The sequence below is a fragment of a genome, unplaced genomic scaffold (assembly GCF_019419815.1).
Source record: "Pyrus x bretschneideri cultivar Hongxiangsu unplaced genomic scaffold, Pyrus_bretschneideri_v1 Contig2, whole genome shotgun sequence".
NCBI classification, from domain to species: Eukaryota; Viridiplantae; Streptophyta; class Magnoliopsida; order Rosales; family Rosaceae; genus Pyrus; species Pyrus x bretschneideri.
This window is the reverse complement of record NW_025999501.1, coordinates 6,896,850-6,917,863: the sequence shown is the minus strand read 5'-3', so window position 1 is coordinate 6,917,863 and position 21,014 is coordinate 6,896,850. Positions and strand designations below refer to the sequence as shown.

General features: G+C 36.1%; 3 protein-coding genes across 4 annotated transcripts; 2 read left to right on the top strand and 1 right to left on the bottom strand.

The window, feature by feature from the left end:
* LOC103952506 (suppressor of mec-8 and unc-52 protein homolog 1) lies at positions 1-9,837 on the top strand. Its single transcript, XM_048583194.1, is given in 16 exon segments — positions 1-279; positions 653-863; positions 1,950-2,102; positions 2,575-2,623; positions 3,174-3,257; positions 4,810-4,913; positions 5,218-5,304; positions 5,394-5,447; positions 5,806-5,901; positions 6,654-6,781; positions 7,131-7,257; positions 7,360-7,417; positions 7,549-7,658; positions 7,841-7,941; positions 8,351-8,402; positions 9,417-9,837. Coding segments are annotated over 16 exon segments (1,542 nt in total). The 5' UTR covers positions 1-250; the 3' UTR covers positions 9,516-9,837.
* A 4,647-nt stretch (positions 9,838-14,484) lies between these two features.
* On the top strand, positions 14,485-16,760 carry LOC103947987 (GDSL esterase/lipase At1g71691-like). Its single transcript, XM_009358976.3, is given in 6 exon segments — positions 14,485-14,907; positions 15,252-15,373; positions 15,523-15,762; positions 15,986-16,235; positions 16,341-16,406; positions 16,409-16,760. Coding segments are annotated over 6 exon segments (1,167 nt in total). The 5' UTR covers positions 14,485-14,588; the 3' UTR covers positions 16,579-16,760.
* Positions 16,761-18,451: 1,691 nt separating this feature from the next.
* On the bottom strand, positions 18,452-21,014 carry LOC103952505. Of its 2 annotated transcripts, XM_009364091.3 has the most exons (4): positions 20,605-21,014; positions 19,349-19,463; positions 18,834-18,927; positions 18,452-18,721 (listed from the first exon to the last, which is right to left on the bottom strand). In XM_009364091.3, exons 1-3 carry the CDS (start codon positions 20,830-20,832, stop codon positions 18,854-18,856), a joined length of 417 nt encoding a protein of 138 aa, XP_009362366.1. In that variant the 5' UTR covers positions 20,833-21,014; the 3' UTR covers positions 18,452-18,721; positions 18,834-18,853. The 2 variants fall into 2 exon arrangements, with proteins under 2 accessions (XP_009362366.1, XP_009362365.1); XM_009364090.3 differs by having other exon boundaries at positions 18,698-18,927.

Sequence of the window (21,014 nt, the reverse complement as noted above, 5' to 3'; positions counted from 1 at the left end):
AACCCCTTCCGAACAAAAAAAAAAAATAGAAAAACACAGCCACTCCCTCTCCCTTCCCTCCGCCTCCTTGAAGCCGCAGCCCTCACCCGCCCAAACAACACAAGTTTCCTTACACCACCCAAACTTTCTCTTTCTTCTTCTTCTTCTTCTTCCTAGACGTAGCTGCAAACCCTAGTCTTCCTCTCTATCTCTCTCTCTCTCTCTCTCTCTCTCTCTCTCTGTTTCCTTCCACTGAAACTTCGTCGGCACAATGTCTACCTTAGAAATCGAAGCTCGAGAGTATGTCTTTTTGTTTTTCCTCTTTAACGTTGTATTGCACACTCATAAATCCTATGTTTATGTTTTTCTAGGGTTCAATATTTAAGTTCTTGTGTTGTTTTCTGGGCAGACAACTGGGGGAGTAGAGTAGGGTTAAGTTAGGTTTAACTGGGTTATGTTTGGTTTTTTTTTTTTTTTTGGTAATCATTGGATTCTGTTCGTTCAAAGACAAACAATGCCTGGGAAGTTCTCGGATGTTGTCGAATATGTTGGCTTTCGGTAACAGGGGTATTGACTTGTTTGCTAAAGATATAGTGAGAGTACAACGTTGTACTGTTTGAGTGTACTAGAAAATTCGATGTCGTTAATCTGTTTTATTTTTCTCTCTTTTCAGTGTCATCAAGATTGTGCTTCAATTTTGCAAAGAGAATTCTTTGCACCAAACGTTTCAAACGTTGCAGAGTGAGTGCCAGGTATCTTTGAACACTGTTGACAGCGTTGAGACATTTGTTTCTGACATAAATAGTGGAAGGTGGGATGCAATTTTGCCTCAAGTGGCTCAACTTAAGCTTCCCAGGAATAAATTGGAGGATTTGTACGAGCAGGTTTGTAACAATACTTACCTTTGAATATGTATGTTGCAAGCCTGGTATTAGTCCTTTCACTTTCCGACATGTTTACACTACTGTTTGACTCTAGCTGCTCTGATGTATGAACAATGTTACTTGTTTTGCATATTCTTCAACTTATAAGCTCACTGTCGTGATTTATAATGCTCAAGATTGGTGTTAGCTGTATTGAGTATGATTCTTACAGGGCTAGTCCTTTTTGTGTGCGCGTATATAACTTCCAATTTACATTATGCCAATATTATATGAGAGAATTTCTCCTGCTAGGATGCATGATATGGCTACCGGGATTTAGTGATCAAAGGTGTAAAGTGTAGGACAGAAGCAATAATGCACATTTGATTTAGTTGTCGAGCACAAAAGCATATTTCTGATATATGAAGGTTTTTCGAGTGGCCCATCTCATGTATAAAGTCATATTTGAGCTGAGGAACTCGTTAAGACTCATTTGAGAGGAGAAAGTAGTTAAGGTATTCTGAAGTCAGCAATAGAGTTGTACTGATATTGTAAGGTGGAAACATATTCTGTTTATTTTAAAATATTGAATATGAATAATGTCCCAACAAAAACAAGTGCACGCATAGGAACACACCACACCTAGCCATTGTCTAAATGCACAAATAACATTGTCAACTTCTAATCCCTAGAACCTTTGACAGAATGGATCAAACTAGTACTGATGTAAGAAGGCTCAATCATATTAAAATTTCTAATACTCTTAGGAATGGTAGCGCCTAAGTCTGTTGGTTTTGATCAGATTCACTCTTGTGAGAATGAATGACATTAAGGCAAATCAGATCATTGTCTATAAACCAAAGTTTGTGTGGTGGGGTTGGATACTTTTTTCCCATTTTTTTCTGCTGTCGTTGTATGTCTTGGATATGGATTTTTCAGTTTGTGCTAATTTGGATTGCGGAGTTATGTCTTTGTTTGGCCCTAAATGTTAGTATGATCGCTGTGTACCTCTGCCAGGTTTAGTTGGCTCTACTTCCCTGAAAGCCTACTTGAATGGATTGACAGTGGAGTAATTTTTTCTATGTTTCATCTGTCCATGTTGTGTAGATTGTACTTGAAATGATTGAACTTCGAGAATTGGATACTGCTCGTGCTATCTTAAGACAGACTCAGGTAATGGGTGTAGTGAAGCAAGAACAACCTGAAAGATTCTTGCGACTTGAGCACCTCCTTGTCAGAACCTATTTTGATCCAAATGAGGTATGAAATAGCTTTCAAATAATTATTTGACTCACTAGTTATTGAATTATTGGTCATAATAAGAAAGAATTTCAACCTTTATTTCTTTATTGCCTATCTACAATGAGAATATGTGCAATGAAGTCCTGCCAAAAACATGTTAGTCAGTTGAAGGTTCCCAGACACTTGAATGTCCCAAAAACCTTAATATCACAAACACCTGAAGGTCCCAATCAACAGCCAGCACTCCAGAACTAATGATGCATTATATTTATTCAGCTTGAGGAAAAAAGAAAGAAAGAAAATGATATTGGTCTGGTCATAACTTTTGTCTTTTCTCTGTAATGCCATCAAATTAGATTGAAGGTTAACTAAATAGTGCACCTGAATCTTTTGCTATTAGCTCATTCCACTGTCTTGGAGAATGTTGTGCTTTCATTTCAATCAGCATGGTGCTTTATTAGAAACTTAAAGGTTATGTTGTCTATAACAGGCTTATCAAGAGTCAACAAAAGAAAAACGGCGTGCTCAAATTGCTCAAGGTTTCACTCCATCTCCCTTCTATAAGTGAACTTTAAATATTTCCATTAGGTTTTTAATCTCAATGAATACATCAGGTATCTCTCCTCTATGATTAGAGATAAAATTTGTCACTGAACAATCACTGAAGGAACATAAATAACGTAAGAAAAAAACCCTGCACAATTTGGATTCACTTCAATCTTCAGATAACGGTTCAATTCATAGTTTGGGGAGAAAAAATCTGATATGCTTGCCGCCTGAAGACTTCTAGGGACTGAAATATACTCGTATGGTCATACAATGTCATAATGCGTTAAGAAAAGCAAAGATCTGTTACTAAAGTTTCTGTTTAGCATTTCCTTTAATTTGTTTTTAATTGTTCCTGTTTATGGATTTAGACCAGGCCTTGGATATGGAGAGTTTAAATGTGAAATACAGTCAGAGGTGTCTGACATTGAAATCTGACAAAAAATGTAGATAGCAAATGAAAAAAAATCTTTGTAGTTATTGAAGTTTATTCTTTGAAGTTTGTGGTCTTTGACGAGTTTTGTTTTCTTTTGAATTTCTCAGCACTTGCTGCGGAAGTTAGTGTGGTGCCACCATCAAGATTAACAGCTCTAATTGGTCAGGCTCTGAAGTGGCAGCAGCACCAAGGTTTGAAAATTATCCTCCCGTGGAAGAGCTTTAAAGAAAATCCTCTAGTGGATATGTTGCTTAAAATTCATTTCTGCTTTACTCTTTTCTCCCTCCCTCCCTCCCTTCTATTTCCATCCTGTCATGGATGAGCGTACTTTATATTTCTTATAGATACCCTTCATGGCTATAAAATCTATATTCACTTTTATGCATTGTGAATTTTAGTGCCAATGAAATCAAGTTTTATTTATCCGCAAGAAGTTTTATCCGTACATGTTAGGTGAGGATACAGAGATTTTTGTTGTTAATTTAGCTTCGGCATCTTGCCATACCTTGTCCCTCCTTAATAATTCTTCATCTTGATGGTTCACATATGCATTGAGATGAAAGATTCATGTGCTATGTATGTGGATTCCATCTGTTTTTCTTTTCCTTGAGAGGAAACAAATTTTATTAAATGCAGAGTAAGCAAAAAATGAATGTTACCCTTTCTGTACTTTTGAATGACACTTCCTCTTGTTGAAGTGATTGATGGACTGCTTCTCACTGTACATGTAATAGCTCTTTATCTTTATAACTGTAAGGCCTGCATTTGTTTGATTGGAATGTTAGAATAGGAATAGGATTTGCATACAATTTTAAGGACGGAATGGCTATGATCGTTTCATTCCACCATTTGGCATATATGTTACGAATTGTAAATAGGAATAGGCTGAAGGACTAACATATTTCCAATTTTACACTTTTTTGTTTTACGACTTACTAATTTTCAAAACTTAAAAAGAATCTTTCAACATCAGTATCAAAACTGCTGTCATGATAATTGAGATGTCCAACTACTTCTGCATGTAAGAAATTAATGTCTTTATATAAAAGACCAAATTTATATATATGTAATATTATGTTTGGTATAAAACGAGGACCAGAATCGAGAAGAAAGTAAAGAAGATGAACATGATTGCTCCTAGTGACATGGTGGCGTTCACCTCCACCACCAGTCAAGAAGACTATCAAAGAATCTATCCTGGGTTTGAGCCCAATATATGTTAGCATGGCTTGCTGGTGATAAATTGATAAATGATCTTTTTCTCAACATATTTGCTACTAGTGAGAATTGCACATGTTCACAGAAGAGTTTCACAAAGTATGTAGATTAAAGAAAAAATAGGTTTAATATACAAAGGCACAAAATGGTAGAGAAGACAGTTGTGGGAGGGTACTTTTCTCAAAGTTACATCCCATTAGAAGTACCTAATAGAAATTCCAGCCTTCCACCTGTTTCAATTCCACCTAGTCAATGTAGTTGAGTTCAGTCAGTTCCTTAATTCTATTTTCATTCCAAGCTAAATAAACATCCAATTTTGATGGAAAGGAAACAAATTCCTATTCCAGGCCTTGCGTACTGCCGAGCAAATGAGGCCTAAGTTAACAGTCTCTTATTAAAAGAAGTGGACTTCTGGTTCACTTCGTATAGGTTTTTTTCTCTATCAATATATATTCTAATCAGATTTATTTTTATTAACAGGAACGGTCACTTATGTGGTTACTTTTTTTTTTTTTTCTCTTTCAGGATTGCTTCCCCCAGGAACACAGTTTGACTTATTTCGGGGAACAGCTGCTATGAAACAAGATGTGGATGACTTGTATCCAACAACTCTTTCACACACAATAAAGGCAGGGAATTTACATGTAGCATTGTAGCTATATATCATTTTGATACATTGTTCAGTATCCTTTATTGGTTTAGTGTTAAGGGCTATTAATGCTGGATACTGAACTTCGTTTTAAATCAGGTTTTAGGAACTTAGACTACAGTAACATCAATATTCGATGGTAGTTCTTTTATCCATGCATCGGCCTATGAAGAAATTTAAATAGATTAGACAGATCTTATCGATTTATATTAAGTAGTGGCCTGATTATTTGTAACAATTTCTTTCTGAACTTCTAATCTGTTTTTGGTGGTGTTTTGCTGCAGTTTGGGACAAAAAGTCATGCAGAATGTGCCCGGTTCTCACCAGATGGGCAGTTTCTTGTCTCTTGCTCGGTTGATGGATTTATTGAGGTATATATGATTATGATGCTTTTGTTAATATGAATTATTTGGTGTGATTTGAGTGTGCGTTCTTTTTCCAATGTTTGTGTCACTTCCAGGTGTGGGATTACTTAAGTGGGAAACTCAAGAAGGATCTTCAGTACCAGGCTGATGTGAGCATTTATTTTCTTTCCGAAGTCTTGTGCATTCTACAACAATAATACATGCATAGATATATAATATAAGTATATATTTTCATTGCAATTGTAAGGTTAATTAATTGTAAAGTTGTACCATTATGACCTTGATATCATTGGTTCTGAGCAAGAAACATGCTATTGGAAGTCGGGATAATGTTGTGTTTTTCACCCTCTCAAGGGTTCTCGATGAATGCAACTTGGGCTCTGGCCTGCTTGTCATGTCCTTATACACATACATGTGCCCCTACACACACGGACAGTCGCTCGGTTGTTTTTTTTTTTTTTTCGCAACCTGCCTTCTGCATTTTCTGATGTGCTGTCAATATTGCAGGAAAGTTTCATGATGCACGAGGATGCTGTCCTCTGTGTTGAATTTAGCCGAGATTCAGAGATGCTTGCATCTGGGTCACAAGATGGAAAGATCAAAGTAAATTATGCTCATTTTTCTTGGATGGAACAGTTTGGTTCTTGTTTTTTCTTCTAGAAGTTAAATTCTCCATACATTTTTCTTAAATTTTTGTTTTAATTTCCCATTAGAAACCATCATATGACCACATGTATCCTCAATTAATTAGAGAGTCCTTCAAATTTACTCCCACACCTGTCTTCAAATACTATTCAGTCCAAACCAGTCTCCCTCTAGTACTAATCTGAGCAAATGTTGCCATCTGACTATGGGGATGGCTGCCCTATCATTATAAAATTGATGTTAGTTTTATGTAGTTACTTCTCTTTCAGAGAGTCCATATGATTCTCCCACTGCTTTGTAAGCATTCATTACTGTGTACCCTAATTTTCTTACATGTCAGTGGATAAAGTTGGTATGAATACGACACTTAGGTGTTCCAGAAATTGTAATGAGTGACGAATGGAGTTTTTAATGTTGGATTCTGGTTCTGGTCAAGTTTTTTTGTCTATGATATGAACATAACTCAAGCTGTGTTTGTTGAGATTTCTGAGTATGCTTCCTTTTTCTGGTCCAAGATAAGGCCCTAGTATAGTAATTATGATTTGGCGTCTTATCTTGAAGCTAGAAGATAGTTTGCAGAATGTTATTTAACTTTTTTGGTTCCTGTCCATTTTGCTACTTTGCATTTGTTGACTTAATTCAGTTTTGATATGTTATACAGTTTTATTGAATTTGTTACTGAACTTAATTTGTCTAAATTCTTCTTACAGGTTTGGCGTATTAGGACTGGGCAGTGCTTGCGCCGTCTTGAACGTGCACATTCAAAGGGTGTCACCAGTGTTTCCTTCTCTCGTGATGGAAGCCAGTTACTTAGTACATCATTTGACAGCACTACAAAGTATTTTTTCACATCTCTTGTTGCATATGTTTCCTAGATTGGTACATTAGTTATTACTTTACATGTCAACATTTACTCTATCACTAATATTGTTTCAACATTGAGTTTTGACTTGTTCCTATGTTTTCATTTTAATACATCCGTTGAATTGTATTAGTTATGTAACAGTTATGCATCACTCATTGTCACATGCATCTCCTTGTTTTTCACTTTTATGTTTTGGTTACTATGATTTAATGTCAAAAAGTGCATTATTGGCTGCCACGCGCATCTCCTCTTTTCGTTCATATATAATTATATTTATATTCATTGCTATATTTTTAAAGGTGACTGTTTATGACTGATGTAGAATCCATGGCCTAAAATCTGGGAAGGCGTTGAAAGAATTTCGTGGACATTCATCTTATGTAAATGACGCAATCTTTACAAGTGATGGAGCTCGTGTAATTACTGCATCTAGCGATTGTACAGTCAAGGTAAGTTTCTTGCAATATGTATTTGTATCTCTTAGACGCTGTTGTTGCGCAACACCTTTCCATTTTCTGGGGCATAAATATGTTTTTTTTTTTTTTTTTTAGGTCTGGGATTTGAAGACTACAGACTGTCTGCAGACATTCAAGCCACCTCCTCCTTAAGGGTATTCCTGTTTATTGTTTTAATATTTTATATATCATGAGCTCGAGGAAGCTAGCTACATTTCCTTTGAACTTCTGCCTTTTCTTTTATTGTTTTTGCATCTAATACGTGGTTTTTTTGTTTGAACTGTTAGGGAGGTGATGCTTCTGTGAATTCTGTTCATCTTTACCCAAAAAATACAGATCACATCATTGTATGTAATAAGACGTCATCCATTTATGTCATGACACTTCAAGGGCAGGTATATATTTTTTCACTTTTGTTCAACGTGTCACAATGTATTTGGCAGGCAGTAATTATTGGTTTAACATTTTTTAAAGTTTGTTTTTGAAAATTTCATGTTTTAAAGCCAAAATATTTTGTTTTGTTGTTAAGTGCAAATGAATTTATTATTACTGAGACTGTCTGATTATTATGGCTTAGGTTGTGAAGAGCTTTTCATCTGGTAAAAAGGAAGGTGGAGATTTTTTGTCAGCTTGTGTGTCACCTAAAGGGGAATGGATTTACTGTGTTGGTGAAGATAGGTATTCCAGATAAACTTTTGTCAAATTTTCATCGTGCTCATATTTCATTTGTTTATGTTAATATACATTCTTAATATGCTTGTTTTTGTGTCTGTTATGTATGAAATCTTTCCAAATTCAAAAGATCTCTTATACACTTTGCGGTGTTTATCCTCGTCTTCTAGAGAACTATTTGTTTTCTTAGCATCATTGGATAGACAACGTTTTGCTTTTCCAACATTAGAATTCCAAAATTAGAATCTAAGAGATAATTTGGGCTTCTCCTTCACTAGAGTCAGAGCCGTTTGCGTTATTTTTTTTTTCCTCCAACGGGTACTTGCCAGTTGGAAACTACAAAGACCGTGCTACCTGCTTTGTTCTTGTGATCATCAGCATGCAGGGTGCTTACCAATGTTTCATCTGTTTGCAGGAATATGTACTGTTTCAGTCACCAATCTGGTAAACTAGAGCATCTAATGAAGGTATGTATTTTGTTGATAAAGATTGAGTTGGTAATGATTTTTTTTTTTTTTTTTTCCCGAACAAAGTACTGAATTAGCTTTAGAATGATATACCTCACGCATATCTGGAATCACAACAATTATTGACAATTTTGTTAATTGACGTATGTATTTTGGTAATGGAGATTGAGATGGTACGGAACGAGGGCTTAGAATGCAAATACTTGTTGCACATCTGAATCACATTAAACGAGAATTTACGTATTTCTTTCAACATGGCTATTGCTCTAAATTCACAAAGTACTTTGAAAAGACAACTGAATGTTCAAGTGATGATTTTTCCTTGGTTGAGTTAAATTGGTGTTTTTCAAACTTCATTGAGACATGGATCTTCTAGTATTTCTAACCAGTTTTGGTTGCTTCACTGATTGAGATCCGATCACTCAGCATTGCAAGTGTCTTATTATATTATTTCTGCTTGGCATGAAACCCCATATTCGAAGATGTACATGGGTTAAGTTTCATACTCTATACAAATAAGGTGTGAAGGAGAAATCCTGTGTATGTTCGCTTAGATAAATATCTGCCCCGTCTTGTTTAAAATACTAATAGAGGTATCTGATGACATCTTTGTTTGTGCTGGCCGATATAACTATTTGGCCCTTGTCATCCAGTATATACCTGTAAGCATACTGCATGCAGATGACATCTTTCTGGATGTGTATTCATCCTAGATGTGGCAAATTTAAGACAAGGCCTGTTTTGGTCCCTGAATGGCTCGTTTTAAAGGAGTGGTACAGTAATTGCAATTCTTGCCGCATTCTAATTCCAGCTATTTCTGGTCCCGAAACCTGCACTATTCACATTCGTGGGTGTGTGCATGTGTGGACGTCTGGGATTACACTGTTGGTTGTTTGCTGAGATCTAACTGCGCATGTTAAACGATCGCTCTGTTTACACAATCCTCCTTTGATAACCGAAAATGCATAAATGAATGCCAAAGAGTTATGAAGTGCTTTCTATTGTGATTTGCAGGTCCATGAAAAGGATGTAATTGGCATCAGTCACCATCCTCACAGGAATCTTGTCGCCACATATAGCGAAGACTGTACACTGAAGTTATGGAAGCCTTGAATCTCTGGTGACTTGTATGTACTGTATGTAATTTCGTTTCCGGCTGCGTGAAGTTAGATTGCTGACATGCATATTTGGTTGGCATTTGAGAAACAAAGTATAAGCGGTGTCTGCAAAAACTCACTCAGACCCAGAGCCGATTAGGATGTTGGATTCGTAACATTTACTCATCGATCAATCATGGTTTGGACATATTGTATAGCTTTTTACTAAGCAACATCTGTAATTTTGATTCATAACTCGTATTCGTGTTATGCACTCTAGAACCAAGATTTGGCATAATCTGTTTTCGGTTAAATCGAATCAAGTGCTTAATTTTATAGACATGGTTTGCTAAGTACTTGTGGGAAGGATAGGCTTTGATTCGAATAATTGAAACTGTCTGTTATTTAGTGCGTAAAACATGGTTGATACATTTGAGTGCAGTGGTCCTCTTATTTAAGGAGGTTCCAGCTTAGCACATGACTAATTAGTCTAGCTGTATCGGGTCTTGACGGAAGAGGAGATTTTAGGTTCGGCAAACATTGCGGGAAGGATATAAGAAGTTGCCTCCATTTTATGCTTCAATCGTCCGATCTGAATTCTGCATGACATCAAATGACCTCCAATCTGACTTGTGCTGTGTTGATGGAAGAGAGTGAATGAGAGCTTTTTGGCATCAATTTATATGCCTTTATTAGTCGCGACTAAAACTATTGGAACATTGTCCCCCATTTTTCGGATGAACAGATGGAAAATGCTCGAATTTGAAGAAAAATCCCCAATTGAATATGAAGAGGAGCTCTGAGAAGAAATCCTAAAACCCAATATATTGAATTAGAGTTCAAAATCGTAATTAAGCCAAAGAGGAGCCACACCTTTTTTTTTTTTTTTTTTATTATTTTTTTTAGTACAACGATATATTTTACATTAAAGAGAAGAGGGAGTTCAGCTAAGCCACATAATCAACCTAATTTGGTATCGAATTCGTCATTCACGAGATTCAAATCTAAGACCCCTTGTTTACAAGTAAAAAAGAATACTACCATACTGTAGTACCAAGTGGCATACTGTCATTGATTTAGCTAATAATCAAACATGGACTCAAGGCATATTGCCATTGATTGTTGGGTAAGAAACTAGTGGCGAAGCCATGCGAGGGTGAGGAGTGGCGGCCGCCACTCCCCTCGCCGGAAAACACCACTAGAGAGCTGGTTCAACCCCTCCCCTGGCCGAAAAACCGACTGGTGCAGCCTCTCTGTTTCCGATGTTCTGTTTCTGCTGCGTGCAGCAGTAGCAGCAACATATTTGGTTTTTTTTTTTTCAAAACATCCAAGCCAAAACGATGTCGTTTTGGTCCTGGAAAAAAAATTTAAAAATAAAAAGACACCGTGTCCCCCCTTCGCTCAGTTCTTTCAGCCCTATTTCCCCTTATATTGTTTCAAACTCTCCCATTCACCATTCAGAGACAGAGAGAGAGCAACTTTGCCCCCAAAATCCCAGCAGCCAATGCCCAACGGAACAGAAAATTTAGGAAGGTTGATTCCCGTTGGCTTTTTGCAGCCATCACCAGCCATTCTTCAGCCACTAAAGTCTAAGTGGCTAGCTTCCAGCCTTCAATCAAAGGTAAATTTTTTATTTCCTAATTTTATAATCCCTAACCCTAATTAATTATTGAATACGAATTTCGTTTAATTGGTATAGAATCATATAGTAATGCACTAATATGGTTATTAGTTATTGATTATTGATATGATTCTAAGATTATTGATATGAAATTATGAAATTATTTTTTAGGGTGAAAAAAATTGAATTCTTGATTATTAGTTGAATTGATTAGTTCTATTCATATGATTAGTTGAATTGAATTTTTTTTTATCGAATAATTTGTATGCTTATTGGTATTGATTAATTGAATTGTTGGTTGGATTAGTTATTATGCATACTATAGTATAGTCGACTCTAGGATTAAGAGTCTAAGATTTTTTTTTTCTTTCCATTTTACAGTTACGTAATAAAACAATACTATAAGAAACAATGCTTAAATCCTCCTTCAAAATGGAACGATACTATGAAGATTGTGAAACCACAATTGCGTAATAAAATGAGAGATCAATGGTTGAGTGATAACATGATTGTTTACATTGAGAGAGATTTATTTGCTTTTATTAATAATAAGCCTATTATGCGATATTTTCAGGACATGAAACCTCGCTGGCAACAATTGTAATTTGTTTGTATTAATTAATTATGGAAGTACATTACTATATAAAAAGATTTAGTTGTTGCCATTTTTCTTTAACCTTGCACTCTTTTAAGTTCGCCCCTCCCCTCGAGAAATCATGGCTTCACCACTATAAGAAACCACCGGTTAACTAATGGGTTGCTAACAGGTTCACCATTACTAGCCCCCATTAAGTCTTCACCCGTTATTTGAATTTTTTTTTTTTTGCGAGCAAATTGAGTCGTGTTAATGAGTTAGGTTCATTTTACCAGCTTTATTCCCTAACTAGATGCTTGGTCTAGGTTAAACTATAGATCAAATAGTAATGTAAGTTGTACATAAACATTTTTACTTACCACCTTATTTATCACCATAAACAAGTTTAATTGAAATTATATAGTAAATAAACACAAATTTCAAACTTTAAACACATTCAATTGAATTCACGAAACCCAAGTTGGAGTACGGGAACAACAAAGTCCATGTTAACTGTTGAGACAAACGATATACATGGAGAAAGAAGAGTTAACTTTGTTCTCCCCGAGAGAATCAATTCTTTTATTTATTTATTTGCGACAAAAGTCAAAGTACATAAGAATGCTGCCCCTGCTCCGCCCTGCCCAGCAGGCATAACCACCAACTGTCCCACAACAACACAGGACTTGGGAATTAGGAGTGGCATGGCAACCTCTGAATCCGCCTTCAACGCCACCAATCGATCAGCTCTCTCTCTCTCTCTCCCCCCTTTCTTTTAGACTGACACACAGCTTATTTGCTCAAAATTAAGGCTCATTTGAAAATATTTTTGAAATAATTGAAAATGTTTTAAATGAAAATACTTTTAAAATCAATTTTTAGTAAATATAAGTGAATCTTAAAAAGTACTTGAAATGCTTGTTACGAGAAACACATAACTGAAGTTTCTCACAAAAAGCACTTTAAGTATTTTTGAAACTCAAAATTATTTATCTAAAAATAATTTCAATCATTTTAAAAACACTTCCAAACGAGTTCTTAATTTTTAATCTGCGTTTTAGGCATACCCTTCAAAAGGGACGTACACGGCACAGATTCTGTAACAGTAGTGTCTATATATCTAATGCCAACAAGAATTTGTATGGATTTTTATTTATGTATTCTTGTTTCATTAGCACGAATGCGTGCCATATAAATTGTTTTCATTCACTAGGATCATTTATCTTGATCCTTAGGCACATCACGTGTTGACTTCTTGCATTCATAACTCAAGGTTCTTATTAAGAATTCTGGCACCTGCACCTGGATGCATACATGTGAAACATCATATGGATATAGGGTTAATTAGAGTAAGTGGCCAAACTTGGAGTTCCAAGGACTCAAAACATTTATTAAAAGAAAGTCTTGAAGAGTTCTAGACATGAAGTGAAGATCATCAAGGTTTCATTTCAGCAACAAAAATGGAATTTATCAACTACTTCTCTACGAATTCCACAAAACCACAAAAAACGCAGGTAAATATTTGTCGACTCACATGTTCAGTTTACGTGGCTGCACGTATGTCTTGGTTGGTCCTCTCCTTTCTTTTACGCGCAGGAGTGCTGCTAGTGCACCAGCTCAGTCCCGAAAAATAGTTTTATGTGGAAGAGTAACGCAAGAGAGACAATATGACATCCTATTAGTGTACCTTTTGAAGTGGAAAAGCTAAGTGATTTATACCATTAACTTTTAATCAGATAAATTTATTAATTAACGTGACATGTACACATCACTTATCACATCAAATTGTGCACTAATATGACATAAAAATATTTTCTCCCTAGCATTTTTCATATCGAAAGTTTAATGTGTTTAGTGGGACATTTTAAACTTTAAGATGAAAAAAATTTCCACTAAAACAGAATATTTTTACATTTTAGAATTTTCTAATGGAAACTCTGTGAGTCTTCCTGGCCTCCGGAATAGGTGGATAACCGTGGCTTACCACTAGTTGTCACCATTTTTATAAAAAGAAAATGAAAACAAATAGAAAAAAGGGAAAAAAATAGAAAACAAACAGTAGAAGTGTCATTTGCATCCTCAGTTTTACATCTTTAAAGTAAATATTTCTAATGGAACGTAATTTGCTATTCAAAGAGCATTCATGTTGTCTTCAACTAAGCAAAAACTTCCGCCACACTTACTTCTGGAGAGGCCAAATTTTTAAATCAAATTTTATAAACTAAATGATGTGGATATTGATAATTGAATTATTATTTAAGTGTTGATTAATGTGTTTATTTCATATTTGGTTTAAAATTTTGGTCTCCCTATCATTATCATTACGAAATTAATATCTAACCTACCAAATTAGGGAATTGTTATTAGCACTCTAAAAATCTCATTTTGCATTCCAAATTTTTTTAATAATTATAGAAAATTAAAAATATATAATAAAAATTTTGAAGTGCTAACCGTTCTCCCAAATTATACAAAAGATATGGAAGCTCAAACTAGCCTCAATAAACTCAGCCAATTATTTACATTGTTAATTTTGTGCACCACCTAATTGGGTTGAATATTAATTCGTTGCATGGAAATGGCTTTCAATTTATATGAGAGAGAGAGAGAGAGAGAGAGAGAGTTGGGAAAACTTCAAGAAATTAGAACAGCGGTAGGAAAAAGAGAAGGATGCTTGGGAAGGGAAATTTTGTATTAAATTACTGCAGCTGATAGACGTGAACATTTATTACCTTCACAACCACCGCGCGCCTTGCCATTCCTATTAAATCATCGCTGCATGCTCCTCCTGCAAATACAGCAACTACATTTCTTCTCTCTCTCTCTCTCTCTCTCTCTCTCTACTCTTCTCCCCCCCTACGTTACCATCTCAAAACATCAATATTCAGCCATTGATGGCTAGGCACCTTCCAAGTAGCAGTATTAGGTTGTTCTGTGTGGTTGTTTTGGTGATGGTGGTTCTGGAAGCTGGAGTAGTTTGGTGCCAAGATGTGAACTCATCATCACCGTCAGCCGATGGAGGTGGCGGTGGGAGGAGATTGTTGTCAGAAACGGTGCCTGCCATGTTTATATTTGGAGACTCTCTAATTGACAATGGGAATAACAACGACATTCCGTCATTTGCCAAGGCTAACTATTTCCCTTATGGCATTGATTTCAACGGCGGTCCTACTGGCCGTTTTTCCAATGGCTACACCATGGTTGATGAAATAGGTCTCTCTCTCTTGCCTGCTGCTTTTATGTTTATTTTTTTACCTTAAGGAAATTAGTCGTTGCTTTTATTTTATTTTTTGGTTTTATGGGTACTCTATTTGCTTAATCTCTGAATTTTTTTTAGTTAACCTACTTGTTAATTACACATAAATGAAGTCTTGGAGATGCATCTTATTTGCTCATTTGACTAATTAAAGGGCACATTTACATTCCTCATTAGAGCATAAAAACCAGGCATTATACACTTCTATAAAATGATGACAAAAAACTTAAACATTATTGCCATTTATCTCTCTTTTTTTTTCATTTTTTTTTTTTTTTAAATTAATTTGATCCTCCTGCAGCTGAACTGCTAGGACTTCCCTTGATTCCTGCTCACTCTGAAGCTTCTGGTGATCAAATGCGTCATGGAGTCAATTATGCATCTGCAGCTGCTGGAATCCTTGATGACACTGGCAGAAACTTCGTAATTAATACTACTTCATGCTTCATAATTTAATTAACTAACTCAATGTATTTATCTTAAACTTTGCATGGATTTGGCAGAACCATCGCTTTGCATGTTTGATCTGGAATTGTTTCAGTTGAATTATTTGTCACAATTGTTTTCTGCAGGTGGGAAGAATACCTTTTAGTGAACAAATAAGGAACTTTCAGAATACACTTGATCAGATAACAGGCAATCTTGGTGCTGATGATGCTGCTCGATCTATTGCCAAGTGCATCTTCTTCGTTGGAATGGGAAGCAATGACTACCTGAATAATTACCTAATGCCCAACTATCCAACTAGGAATCAGTACAATGCCCAACAATATGCTGATCTCTTGGCTCAAGAATATACACAGCAGCTCACTGTAAGAACTTCACCTCCTCAACTAGACGCTCCATATGTTTAGATCGTATAACTGTCTTACATTGCGTATTTGAAGCGTTATTGCATCATGTAATCGATAAAAGTTAGGGGCACTATGCGTAATGTAAATTGGTTTTGCGTTGGATGCTCTAACTTTAACAACGCATGCATAGCTTATCGTACAATTACCTAAGCATCCTATTAATATATGTGACATGTTCCAGAGACTTTACAATCTTGGTGCCCGAAAATTTGTTATTGCTGGATTAGGGAGAATGGGTTGCATTCCAAGTATTTTGGCCCAAAATCCAAGTGGAACCTGCTCGGACGAAGTTAATCGCCTTGTTCTACCTTTTAATACAAATGTGAAGACAATGATCAACAATCTTAATGCCAACTTACCAAGCTCAAAGTTCATTTACATAGACATTGCTCGTATGTTCGAAGACATGCTCCTCAATTCTAGATCCTATGGTATGCTTGCTACTGTATATTTAATCTGAAGTCATTCCTGATTGAACTTTAATTATGTGTCTGTCGACACTAGCAATTTCAATATTTGTGCAATTCTGTTTGTAGGATTCAGCGTTGCAAATCGTGGATGCTGCGGTATTGGGCGTAACAGAGGCCAAGTTACATGTCTTCCTTCCAAACACCATGCCCAAATCGAGACCAATATATTTTCTGGGATGCATTCCACCCGACATCAGCGGTGAACATCATAATTGGGAGGAAAGCTTTCAGCGGGGACCGTACCGAGGTTTATCCCATGAACATACAGCAGCTTGCCACTCTTGACATTGAAAGGAACCAGTAGAAAGTGCGGTGGTTCAAATTTACCATTTGGCTTTATCTTACTATTTTGTTTCTACTAATTTGTTTGAGTGCTGCAGAGAAATGTTACAAATCTCGGACTTCTTGTACTTTATTGGTTTTGAACTTTAGATTGTTGTTTGGAATTGGCTAGTAGTAGTAGTAGATTATCCTTTTCTTCTCTCATTTATTATACATTTTATTCTTACGCTCCCAATCCAAGTCTGAATGAAAGTGGAGAGAGAAGACGTCAGATAGTTGACAGATGGCACTCCATTTTCACGTCTAATCTCTATAATTTATTATACACTTATTCTTCTTTTTTGTTTTTCATTCTTTCGTTTTTGTTTCCTCTTTCTTGGAGAGTTGGTAGATTCATTATCCCACCATGATCTTATGAGATCAATATTATTTTGGGCTTTCGCAAAAATAACTTTCTCAAAATTATCTTCATAGTCAAAATCACTTAGAGCACTGTTTTTAACACCGTTTTTAGTGGGAAAAAATGAAAACTCTATCCAATTTATTGCACCCGAAAATAATAATCGACATGTGTTGGTTTTTTTAACTTTCGTTTGATTCGTTAGTCTCTCACTAATCTTAACAAAGATGGCTACACTAATTAAGTATTTAATTATCATAGCTACCTTAAGTTGAGCTGTGATTTGATTTGATTGAGCATGAATAAAGTTAACCTTGTGGACTAGATTTTCTGAATTTATCCTTCACTTTTCATGCTATAAACCTTTGGATGGATTCAAAAATCACCATGGCCTGGTAGTAATACTTAATTCAAGGGGATCCTTCCTAGCTCGAAAAGACGCATGATAGAATTATATACTTCCGCTAGTGGTGATGTACCCACATGAATTGACAACACGTACAAGCAGAAATTACTAAAACAGAAAAATATTTATTAACATTATTAAATTAGCAATCAGCTGAAAAGCATCAAAAATCAATTAGTTTTACTGTGAAATTTCAACTTTCTTTACATCATATCTATCTTATTTTTATTTCTACAAAAAAAAAAAAAAAAAAAAAAGCATCAAAGAAAGAGTAAATTGTAGTAATTGTCTCTTAACTTTAATTCAATTAGAGCAATAGTCCCTCAACTAAAAATTCATTACCATTGGTGCCTCAAGTTTAATATAACTAGAGAAATGGTCTCTCAACTTTAACCCAATTGGAGCAATGGTCCTTCCAACATAACTTATTTTGACAAAATTCTAACGAAGTTGACGAAAAAGGATCATAGCTACACATTTTGATGAGTTGAGGGACCAATAATAATAAATTTTTTGTTGAGGACGATTACTACAATTTACTCTCAAAGAAATTGACAATTCATAAGAAATCAATCAGTGATGAGGTTGTTGCATGCAAGAAGTTCCAAAAGCTTTGTATTGTCTTGGCTTTCATAGCGTAGTCCGTTGTTGAATGTTGATTGGGTAAGCATATGATCGTGTATTGGAACCATTATATGATGCCTTGCCCACTGCCTCTGTTGGATAGAAGGCATCCCAAAACAAGTACTATGTGCGATCCCTACAAGCTTGCTGAAGAGGTAGACAATTTATCTGCCCATTGTTCCTTCCTACTCCATAACACCCCTTGTCTATCACTTCAAACCCTGCACCATTGTTTAAAAATTGAAGCGGCCTATATCCACATCAGAAACTTGACAAAATACATTACTACTTATAAATGATGGTTTCATTACTTACCACACCGGAACTTTTGTGATATACTTTACTATGATGATTTTTGAATGAGAACGGTTTCGATGATTGAACCATGTTTCAAATTTGCCACATTTATACAGTAGACCCCACTTATTAGATAAGATTGTGTTGTTGGTAAAGACCTTAATCATCTTTTGACAAACGATGTGATCTCATATGTGATATGTTATTTCTAAGGGTTGATAACCCTATACAATACATATTCATTCTTTGATCACAAGCAATGACATATCAAGTGGTATGAGGCTACAGTCGTACGTAAAATGGAACCCGAGAGAAAGATATTGTACGAGTATTGTGTGCCTCCATAATCCATATATGCATCAACAAATGAAATGCCCTTTCTGCATACTCCTCCATGATAGCAAGCAAATCGACTTCGCGACAAAGATGTGTTGCCATCTAAATTGTGAGATTTCTCAATATTTAGAGACAATATACTACCATGGTCATGGACAGAACATTCAAGCTAAACACAGTTAAAACTAGAATTACAAAATGTTTATTACTCAACTCTATGTTCCTCAACATGCATCAGCGAACTTTACGAACTTTTTCTTCCTGTCCTAGCCCAAGTGATTTTTGCGCATTTGCAATACCTTCAGGATCTGCAATACAAGAAACCAAATTAACCAGATTATAATGTCAAAGGTTTATCATATGTCCAAGTTTTCAATTAACTGGCTTCTAAGTAAAGGGATCATGCGTAATGTGTACGCATATCCACAAAAATTTTGACTCTTGACTTTGGTTCTGAAGTATCCAGGCCGATCGTGAGAGGAAAGCTTCCCCTCAGATATTGGAATGTAAATGAACCATGGCGAAATAAAATCTCTCTCACTGTAGTATAATAAGATAGAAACATTTATCACACTTCTAGTACTCGTAGTATAATAAGCATAGCTATAGCATTGCCACTTCATTCACAGAAACAACAGGTTGAGGGCGGGATCCCAGATTTTGTTATTTATGCTTAATATTTCATCAACTTGGTGTCGGTACCCACAAAGTGTAAGCAGATATACGTACCAAAGAACTGTGTGAAAATACGAGTGAAGAAGTTCAAGTTGCGGGAGACATTGTATGCCATGGCGGGAGGAAGAGGTTTCACGACAGTATCAATGCTGAACACCCGTTGAAGGAACTGCAAAACGAATTTGTCAGGCATAAAATTATCAAATAATAAATTTTAGATGTAGATGCTATACATAAAAATGAAATGGAACATGGAAATTATATGCCAAATAGATAATCATAGAGAACCAAGCAAATAATGATGTAAAAGCAAATAATCTACAAAACATAACTGAACGAAAGCAGCTAGATAGTCAATTCAACATGAAGACCACACTTAGCTTGGACTGTCTTCTAAATTACTGAAACGAGCCAGAAACACTAGTAAAGTCATCTTCTTATTTTCTTTGTCGCTTAGCCTCAGGAAAGGGGGTTTTAATCGGGGACTCTAGTACAGAGTTGAAGAGGAATGCCAGTAGACCAGTACGGTAACAAGTCCAAGTTTTACCATCCTACTTGCATACTATTGCCATGTCTTGCTTCCGGATTTAGTAAGGGCATGTCCTTCACTAATTGAAACTAAAGAACACGAATTGGTCAAGAAAGAACTCAAATACTTCTGAAACAGTAGCAGAAGGGGTTTACTGAAATCTGGTTTTGGCAGGCCATGCCCCAGTTCTCCGTGCATACCACCAACAGAGTTATTAAGTATGCACGGGAACATGAGGGGCCATGTGAATACATGTAAATAAAGTACCTCAAACACCCAATATGAGATATATGTACGACAGTATGACTTATGAGCTATAAGCTACATTGTTAATCTACCCAAGATGCGCCACTCGTAACTCATTTCTTGTAACCCCTTTTGCTCAAGCATTTGAAGCGAACAACTACAAAATTTGTCAAGAACTTTGCAAGCAATGGCTGTGATTCTCACAAAATCTCATGCGTAAAGCAACTACTGACAATCAAATTTAGATAGAAATTAATTAAAACACAATAATCACGCACAACCCAGAAAAGTAGAAAACCCAAAATCTTCAGAATCATATTAGGCTAAGGCAATAAACTAAACTGATATTAGCAATTAACTGCAGAATAACCAAACAAATTGCCAATTAGATAATTAAATAAACACATTTTTATGTGCCAAATTTGATAATTCCAAAAAATAAACAAAAACAACCAAATTAAATGATACTCTGTGTCTGAGAGCGCAACAACAGCAAGAACTGATGAAATTGCGAACTGGGTAAACTTAAAAGGACCTGAAAGTTGCGCTGGAAGCTGTAGCGGAGCTCAGGATCGATCTCCGTGAGAGAATCTTGATCGTCTTGGTCCTGAGAGCGCTTGGTTTTCTTGCGAGGGACGTGCATGGTTGGAGTCGACCCTGGCTGGCTCGTCACCTTAAGCTTCCCTTCTGGGAATTCATCCTCCGCCTCTTGTTCCACCCTCCACGGAGCTGAAGACATCAACTGCTTCTTCGACTTCGACATGTTCGACGATCGCTGTACTTTCCTGGCGAAGAGCCTGAGGATGAGGAGAAGGAGCGTGTGTTATAGATAGGGGTCGTGTTTGGATGTGGGTGCAGTTGTGCTCCGTTCGCCCATCAGGAATACCTCACAGCTCTATCGAGACGGCTTATCGACAAGAATAGAGAGAGGGTTTTAGCGGCTTT

What these genes read in the sequence shown, in the direction of transcription:
- LOC103952505 (XM_009364091.3), bottom strand. Translation starts at nt 20,832, where the DNA reads ATGTCGAAGTCGAAGAAGCAGTTGATGTCTTCAGCTCCGTGGAGGGTG. An exon ending in GCTTCCAGCGCAACTTTCAG is followed by an intron (nt 19,464 to 20,604) that starts GTCCTTTTAAGT and finishes TTCGTTTTGCAG; the next exon opens with TTCCTTCAACGGGTGTTCAG. An exon ending in TATTTTCACACAGTTCTTTG is followed by an intron (nt 18,928 to 19,348) that starts GTACGTATATCT and finishes CTTGTATTGCAG; the next exon opens with ATCCTGAAGGTATTGCAAAT.